A 9,250-nucleotide genomic window follows, 5' to 3' on the forward strand; every position below is an offset into this window, starting at 1 on the left:
TGGAAATACTCTTTTTCTTCAATGGGAGTGTAATTCATGTCATTGTGTTCTAACAATAAAGAAAAGGTAATTCTTCCTGTTAAGAATTTATTTGATTAGATGCTTAGAAAGAAATGATTCAGAGATAGAATGAAAATAGAATTGCTTGTTCTGTTTAAAACCTCTTCTTGCAGGTTCTAGTGCTCTGTTCGTCATCTATGTTTATAGAGACAGGTAACAAGCTTAAGTAATTGAAAATGAACTTGATTTAGACTATGTTTGGTCTTAATGCTGCTTTTTTTATACATAAAGAAATAGGCTAGTGCTATCATTATTACTACTGTTTTTACATAACAGCATACTGTGTGATATAGCTTCAGCTTTCCCTTATCCTTTTCCTCTAGCTGAAGAAAAATGGAATGATAGAATGCTTCCACACACTTCATTTTTTAAGATAGTTATTAAAAAAATTAATAAGGTAAGCTAAGATACTATTTTCTTCTACTCCAGGGGTTCCTGCTAACGAAAGGACTTGCAGATGAACAGAATAACAACAACAAAGTAAGTTTGAGTTGATGACTTAAAGTATTCTCTGTGAAAGAAGGTTGTTATGTGTAGTAGTTGTTGCAGGCATTATGTAACTGCCATCTAGTCTGTAGTATGAATTATGTGGGTGGCACCTCAACAGGGCTTGGCCGGAGGTTCCTGCTCAAAGATGAGTTTGTCAACCTGCTGAGTAAAGGAGCAGTTTGTTTATTGGATGTGCAGAGCAGCTTGAGCTGGGTGTCTCCAAAGGAGAATCACTGCAGCAGATCGTGTACCCCAATTATACCTCTACAGGCAGGTTTCCTGGAATGTACCACCTGTTCTCCTCTCCATTCTGGTCAGAGGGTTCTTGATTTCTTACTGGCTTTCTTGGTCATTGGGCTGGCTGCCTTCTGAAATAACCTCATTCCTGGGGAGTTTTTTCCTTGGTTCTTTTCTTTCTTGCTTGTATCTGCTGGTTTTGTATTTGCAGCATTAGTTTAATGAAAAAATCTTATTCTTGGTCAGCTTTTGCAGCCTATGGCTTTAACTACTTTAGTTTCTAGTACTAAACAAGGTTATTAATCCTAACAATTCCCAACTGCAGTGCTAACTTACTGCTTCTGCTATCTGTGGGATGAGGCTTCACAACTCCAAGCCATGGAAATCTTCCAGCAAATGGAGGAAAGCAACCAAACAAAAACCCTAGAAGCTTGTGGTTTTTTTTTTTCTGTTATTTTGTTGCTTTTTTGTTTCCTCACACCTCCCTACCCCTCCCCCCCGCCCCGTATATGAATAATTAAAATTCATTTCTAATGAGAAATAACATGTCAATGGCTACTGCTAAATCTTTCTGGAACAGTGTTTCCACATTGTTGTTTAATTACAATTCCAGTACTCTCTAAACCAGCCTATTTATATAAGTGGTTAGCTTAAGAATTGGCAAATGACTAGTTTCTTGATAAACCCTTCCCAGAGTTTGTTTTAAATACTATTGCCTATGGAACCATTTTCTGTCAGGGCAATTAAATAGTTACGTATCTGTTGATTTCTTCTTGTCTTTCTGTGGCTTTGCTTGCCTTGAGCCTTAAATGTGAGAATACAAGAAATCGAAGTGTGACTTTAATGTTACCTGGTAACTGCAGCACCTTTTTGTTTTTACTGCCAGACCTTCTTACCTTCTTCCTTCAATTGAATGTTCCACTCTGGACTAGTGGATCCAGGTGCAGGAGCTATATCTAGTGAGCATTTGTCTGTGTTAGCAGTGATATAACATTAACTCTTTACTCTTGTAGTATTTTTAGCTAGCTTTCATTTGCTTGCTTAGAAAGCTTTTCCACTCTGGTCTCTACTTAACTTTCTCACAAGTGAGTTAAAACCAGTTCCCTTAATATCTGCCCTTGCTTTGGCAGAGCCTTGTTTGACTGACTTTGAGTAAAATCGAACTGTATATAATTGGGAATTTGTGCATGTATTCCAATAAGTCCATGGAGCCTGGAAGGGGGAAGCTCTTTAGCATTATGCTTAATAATGTACATCTGGATTTTTACTATTCTTAGTGCTATTAACCATAATCTTATGTCTATTCTGGATACTTATAAGAATTTTGTAACTTCAGTGGAAGCATTGTTTCTCTGTCCACTTATTTACTGGAACTGGAAATGAGTTGCTGGCTTACTGCATTTGTGATAGTGTTGGAAGCTTTGATGTCATGTGGTGACTGTGTCTGCTCAAACATAGGGTGATACAGTCCAAGTGTGCCTGGACAGCTTTTCTAGTGATGTCTTTAAAACTGGAGAGCTGGGGTTTGTGTTCTGATTCTCAAAACACTGAAAAAAAAGTGAAGTAATTGGATGACTGCGATGTCCAGGGATGAGCAGAGATAAAATGGTTTCACTTAATTTGTGAAGTTTGAGGTACTGAAATGCAACTCCAGTGAGAACTTACTCTTACTAGAATTTGCATTTATTTTATTAAAGCATCTTGATCCAGGCGTGAGACATGGTTAGGAGAGGAGGTAGTCTAGTGGTAAGAGCTGTGAGTAAGAAGCATAGAAATCTTTTCCTGAAGGTGAAGTAAGTTGATATTTTAACTTCTTTGACAAAAATCTCTTTGGTTAGGCTACCAAATAGCATACAGAATTACACTCTAGCCAGGTGGTGAAGTGGGAGCATTAAACTAAGTGATAGCACTTGAGTTTTGGATAAATGTCTTTGCCCTTCTTTGGCCCTGTTGCTTGCTGTTGGGGAAAACAAAGGGTAAGAAATCTTGAATGTCTTAATTGAGTTACAAGTGAGGAGGCACTATGGGAGTTCTAATGCTGTCATATTGTTAATACAAAAAAAAAACCAACTTGTTGTCGTGGTTTAAACCCAGTCAGGTAACTTGTTCACTCACTCCCCCCCCCTTTCTTGCCCTCCCCCTGCTCTCAGAGGGATGGAGAGGAGAATCGAAAAGAATGCAACTCCCACGGGTTGAGATAAGAACAGTTTAGTAACTGAGGTATAACACAGATCACTGCTGCTACCACCAGTGATAATAATGATAAAGGAAATAACAAGGGAAGAGAATACACCACCTCAGCACCAGCCGACCGATAACTCGCCCCCCTCAGCCCGACCAAGCTCCGACCGATACCTCCTCCAACCCTGCAGTCTCCCAGCCCTTCCGGCTAACTCCCAGTTACCTCCTGGGCATGACATGCTGTGGTATGGAATACCTCTTTGGTCAGTTTGGGTCAGGTGTCCTGTCTCTGCTTCCTCCTGGCTTCCCCTCCTCCCTGGCAGAGCATGAGGCTCACAAAGTCCTTGGCCAAACCAAAACATCGCTATCAGCTCTGTTCCCAGGCCGAAAGTCAAAACACTGCACTGCACCAGCTACCAAGAAGGGGAAAAATGACTGCTACTGCTGAACCCAGGACACTTGTCCAAATTGGATGGGAACTGGTGTTCTTGAAGTAAGTTTGCTACAAGCAGAATGAGCCTGAAAAAGTGTTAACTGTAAACGTAATGACACTTTTCTTTGCCATTCAATATGTTGAAATAGTCAGAATCTAGCAAAAATAAACTGTTGGGATTGAACAGTAATTTGCTAGTAGCTTAATGAACAAACTGGTCTGTCCTGCTGTTGCAGGTAACCAGGCATTCCCTGGGAACCCTTCCTGTGCGGGATGAGGTTTGGCTCTGTGATGAGCTCTTCTGTAATTACAGCCTTGATGATTTCTAACCCTTAGATTAAAGGGACAGAGGTTTGAGGAAAGCATCTGTAAATTCACAACCCATGTTATACTGGTTGCTAGTAACAATTAAAACACTAGTTTGAGTTGTCTTCTTCATACTTCATCTATTGATGAATATATTATTATGGAAAACTGGTAAAACTGGATTAACTTTTAAAGGTTTGCAGACAAGGCTTTTCTCTTAACTCTCTGGGTATGGCTTTTGCAGCTGATGAACTGGAGGTGATGTCAGGTTCTTACAGCTGGCAGACAAGGATTCAGGTGTGCAGCTGGGAAAACAAGATGTTAGTTTCTTCAGAGGTGAGATCTTTTCTGAAGAAAGGTCCTGGGGCATGTGGCAGGCCTTGGAGAAGAATAGAGGAGGGGTTAGTTTGCTTTTTAACAAAGGAGAGTATAAAGTCTTAGAACTTAACCAACTGTGTAAAGAAATCAACACCCTTTTTCCAAAGGGAGGTTAAGACACAAAGCCAGTGAAGGGAGTGGATGTATTTAAGGCAAGGGGCAAGGGGGAATGGTTGTGGCATTGCACAAACTTCTGAGAGAAGACTGCTCTCTGAGAACTGTGATTAGTTACAGCTGCAGACAGGCCTGGCAATGGTGTCCTGACCTTAGACAGTGCTCTTGAAAGCATTGATTTGGAAAAATTGAATGTGAACAGAATTTTAAGATGGGGGGAAGAAAGTTTGTGTCTAGTGCTTGGACTAGAGGGAAAGCTTTTTGTGAACTTGGGGAATCCTGGCTATGAGCTGTTTAAAAGCTTTGAAACAGCTTAAGAATATTGTCACTGCACTGAAGGGGGCAGGGTCCCAGCTGCATCCATCCATGTCTCTGGATGTGTTGTGGAACTCAGCTGCTGCTTGGCAGTTGTGTGGAGGGAGTGAGGCTGGTGGGGTGCTCCCAGAACTACTGGTTTGGAGCTCTTGGGTAAAGAGACTTGCCAGGATAACTGGCCTCAAGGCAAAACTCATCTATTGTAATGAGATGAATTGTAGTTGTTCCTCAAACTTGGAGCCCTCAGCAGTGATGCTGAGTTGTCACTAAAGTTCTCCGTCTCAAACAAGCCATGTACTTTACTCCACAGAATAATCTGTCACAAACTGTTCAACCCAACATTTCCATGGCTCAAATTTTTATGCCCCATAAAAAAGCCACTCCAAAGGGACGCAAACGAAGGTCTAGCAGATTGTTCCTCTCCGTGGGTGCTGTGGTGTGACCTGCAGGTGGAGAGGCTGGTACTTAGGGCAGTGTATGTATGGCTGATCTTATGCACAGATAAGCATTAGGTTTGTGTTTATATCTAAATCCCCAAATCTTTCCCGACCGGTATCACACTTAAAACGTGCAGTATAGTACTCGAAATACAAGCCAGAGATGTATCCCTTCACCGTCATACACTCAACAACAACTTTGTGCCGTTCACAAAGCAGAACTGTCAGCTTAACTCTCGCAGACGTTTTCAAGTGTGCTGAATTCCCAGGAGGCGAAGCGGCGCCGGTCGCTGGCGCGGTGCAAGCTGGCGGCGTGGCAAAGCACAGCCTCAGCGCGGCCCTGCCGTCCAAGCGGCGCTACCGATCGCGAAGCTGAGCAGGCCCGGCCCCTCCGCCAGCAAAACAAACACGGTCCGGCCCGTGCAGCAGACCAATGGCCGAGCGCGGTGGCCGAGAGCGCCCCGCCTTCGCCAATGGGGTGCCAGCCTTCATTGGCTGGAGGCTCGGGGGCGGGCCCGGGGTAGTAGCGGCGGCAGGGCTGTGCGCGCCAGCCCGGGTGGCCATGAGGACGGAGATCTGCACGGCGGCGGCGTTCATCACCCGCCTCCTGCGGGCAGCGGGCGGTATCGGCGAGGAGCAGCTGCGGTGCTTCCGGGAGTGCCTGCAGGAGGCGCTGTGCGGTGAGCGGGGCCACGGGCCTCCGCCGGGGGTGATCGGTGAAGGGGCCGGTCCGGCTGCCCCTCTCTGTGCCCCGCAGGGGGGGGGGTTCCGGCGGAGCGCAGGCTCCGTGGGGCTCCGGGGCCGCCGTAAAGCTGCTCTTTGTTCCCTCCTGCAGAGCGCTGTAAACACCACTGGTTCCCCCTGGTGCCCTCCAAGGGCTCCGGGTACCGGTGCATTAGGATCAACCATAAGATGGACCCCTTGATAGGAAAGGCAGCGGGGATGATTGGACTGAGCCACGAGAAACTCTTCCAGCTTTTACCCAGCGAACTGACTCTTTGGGTCGACCCTTTCGAGGTGTCCTATCGCATCGGTGAAGATGGGTCTATTTGTGTCCTTTACGAAAGTCCCCAGTCTGGTGGGAAGGCGACCAAACCGCTGGCGAATATGACCAGCTGTAAAGAAGAGTGGAGAATTGGCAGATCCAGCCCTTCCAAGAATTACATGTTGACAGTATCTAGTTAAAAATGACTGTTCCTTGTACAATGATGTATCTATCCCAATCTCATGTTAAACTTAGATGTAACTGAGCTTGGTTTGGTTTTTGTTGTTTTCTGTGGGTTCTTTTTGTTTTGGTGGGTTGGTTGATTTTTTTTTTTATTTTTTTTGGTGTGTGTGTTCTTTTGGGGCGGGGGCCTGAGGGGGTTTGTTCATTTGTTGTGTGTTTTTTTTTTTTTGTTTGGGTTTTTTTTTTCCCCCTCAATTCTTTCACCCTATAGTCATTAAAGCTGTAGTACTGCCAAGTTCTTTGTGGCCAAGGGCGGTTCTTGGCAGTTCGGAAAGTTACATGGAGTTCTTTTCACTGCATGTTACTTTCTGGACTGTGTACTGTAAATGCACTGTACTGTCGATTGTTTTACACATTTATATTTTCAAACAAGTTTTGGCTATTTGTAATAAAAAGCAATATTGTAGCATTCTTTATGATGGATTTTAGTCAGGATTAGCACTTGCTAAAACATTCCTGAATTAGTTGACCAATAACACAAAAGAGGGGTGGTGAAGCACATCTAAGAAGCTGCACATAAATCTCATCAGTGATTTGTCTGCAGACTTCTTTCAGGGTCATTCAAGTTTGGCTGCAAGGCAAAAGTCACAAAAAAACTCTTTTCCTTTTCCAGGAAAGGGCTGGATGTTTGAGGGCTGGATTCTATCATGTCCTGACATTTTGACAAAAAGAATTGGGGAATTGGTTTGTCTCGCTATTTCTAGTTGTTGGAGTAGAACAATAAAGACTTGCCCAAACTGCTTTTGGCTTCTTGATGTTTATTGTGTTGTCCTCCTGGCTTTTTACATTGCTCTCAAAGCTTATTCTAGGTATTTTTAATTGTCACAGTTAGAAAGGGGTAGCTCTGAATATTCATCTTTATTTTGGATCCCCACAAAAAGCTTGGTGTTGGTAAAGCTGGTGGCTGTGCGTCCTGAGTTGAGCTGAATAGTCTGTGTAGAGCGGTGTGGGTTGTTTTTCAGTGTGTGCCTTATCAAACTGAATGGAAGCAAAAATACACTTACAATACTTGATCTATTGCAAAACATGTTTCAGTTCACTGGGAGATTGGGTTTGCTTTTAAAACTCCAGCTTAAAACCAACTAGGAAGATGCAGTTGTGTAGCTACCTTGACTCTTCTAGAAGGTAAAAACCTGCCATTTCTGGTGTTGAGTTCCTTCTCACTTCACCAGTGTCTCAAATACCAGTTGGGTACAAGCTTCAGTAAGTAGAGGGATCAACTACAATGAATTTGATATAATACTGAAACTTTGTGTTGCTTGTTTATGTGGAGGCTCTTAGTACTGATACTCCACTGAAGGATTCAATATGTGGATATTGTGATTCCTACTGTAAGAAGTAGTGGTTTGTAATCAAACTGTAGAAGGCTGCATAATGTCTAGCACTACGGTTTCTTTGGTAGCCTGGTGTTCAAGCACAGTTGAATACTTGATGAAAGACAGCTTTGTGTAGTATTAGTATGTCAGCAAAAAAATCCCAAACTTGTATGACGTCAATAACATGGTATAACATACAGTGAAGGAAGGGGCAAGTCTGGGCAAACTGGAAAGTGGAGAACTCCAGTTCACAAAGAGTTTTGGTTTTGTTTTGGTGTTTTTAATTTATTTTTTTGTGTGTGTTAGAAGTAAGCCGCATCTTTTTCTTGCTGTTTCCCTTAATATCTTGGAGGGCAGGCTTCTAATCTATTGCTCCAGTAAATAAGTTTCTGGGTTACATTAACACATGGCTAATAAAGGTCTTGTCTTTTTATTATACACAATTGAAAGTCAGTTTTCACAACATTGGCTTATTCTTGGGACAAAGTAATGCTTTTTTTCTTCTAATAGAATTGCCTGCATTGAATATTTATTTCCTTAGGACACCTAAGGGACCTATTTGACACATTTATCAGTAATTGAACAAAACATTAAATCTGCTAAGGGTGAGATGCCCTGTTTGATTAAATTTCATTTGATAACTGGCCTTGCTGCATGTTATATTAACTGCATATATGAAAAGATGTAGTATGCAGCTTTTAGCTTAACAGTGGGTTTTGCAGTCAAAGTGGGATTAAAGATGGCTTGAGGGCCACGGTTTGATTTCCAGCTAGTTTGTGTGGCTTGACCTGAGGTAGGGTTCAGCAGGTTTTTCAGGTCTTGGCTGGTGTGTTTCAGTGTATGAGCAAAGACTGGATTAATCCAGCTGTGGTAAATTCTGTTGCTTCTCATCCTGCCACAATCAATAGGATATTACACATGTTATATAATACCATGTCTCAAGTATCCTATGCTCTCTGCAAGTTTGCTATTTATCACTGAATGGGATGTTTTTGTTTATGTAATGCAAGTTAAATTTCATATATTCAAGGTACAGGTGTAGTGTTGCAGTTACAGGCAGGTGGAGGAGACTGGGGAGCTTGAAGAAAACCTGCTGAAGCAAATAAAATACTTCAGCTGTAAGTGAATGTAGTGTAATATCTGTGACATATAGGACTATATTCCATCGCTTAAAAAAAAGGGCCAAGATCTCCTGAGAGCACAAAGGCTGTTCTGAGGGAATGGAGCTCTTGGTAGTAAGCCAGTGAGGCTGTTATTTGGAGATGTAAAAAAAAAATTAACTTTCTTTTCCCTGAAAGGTGATCAGTTCTGCATTCTGCCATAGCAACAAGCAAGCCAAATTTTTAACATATTTTAAGTGATAGACTTGTCACACAAAACTGACTCCATGTGCTCAGTTGTAACGCAGACCAGAATGGTTTGAATTCTAAAGGAAGAATTATTGCATGCTAGCTTCCTTGAAGCAGTAAAAATATCTGGAGGAACAGTATATTGTTTTCATGTGTATTTGCATGAGGATGGGTTAACTATTGGATAAGTAAAGCCGAAGGAAGAAACATCTGTAGAGGAAAAACATGCATTTGTCCCCCAAAATGTTGCCCTGTTGCAAAGTGGATGCAAAGCATCTCATTCTGAACTGTTAAATCAGAATGAGACAAAAGTTCTTGTTAGTGGTCAGGTTATAGAAACTGCAATTCATATATATAACACCCCCCAACTCATGATTTGTACCGAAGAGTACAGAGGTATATAATTT

At 42.4% G+C, this 9,250-nt stretch overlaps 1 protein-coding gene across 1 annotated transcript; it reads left to right on the forward strand.

Annotated features, from left to right (window-relative positions):
* The first annotated feature begins 5,484 nt into the window (after positions 1-5,484).
* On the forward strand, positions 5,485-6,261 carry LOC133270744 (protein BTG1-like). Its single transcript, XM_061456222.1, has 2 exons — positions 5,485-5,630; positions 5,786-6,261. The coding sequence occupies exons 1-2, from the start codon at positions 5,513-5,515 to the stop codon at positions 6,133-6,135; spliced, it is 468 nt and encodes a 155-aa protein (XP_061312206.1). The 5' UTR covers positions 5,485-5,512; the 3' UTR covers positions 6,136-6,261.
* The last annotated feature ends 2,989 nt before the right edge of the window (positions 6,262-9,250 follow it).

Source organism: Pezoporus flaviventris, unplaced genomic scaffold (assembly GCF_033815535.1).
Source record: "Pezoporus flaviventris isolate CSIRO_AGI_PZ_B2104156 unplaced genomic scaffold, CSIRO_AGI_Pfla_v1 ptg000021l, whole genome shotgun sequence".
NCBI classification, from domain to species: Eukaryota; Metazoa; Chordata; class Aves; order Psittaciformes; family Psittacidae; genus Pezoporus; species Pezoporus flaviventris.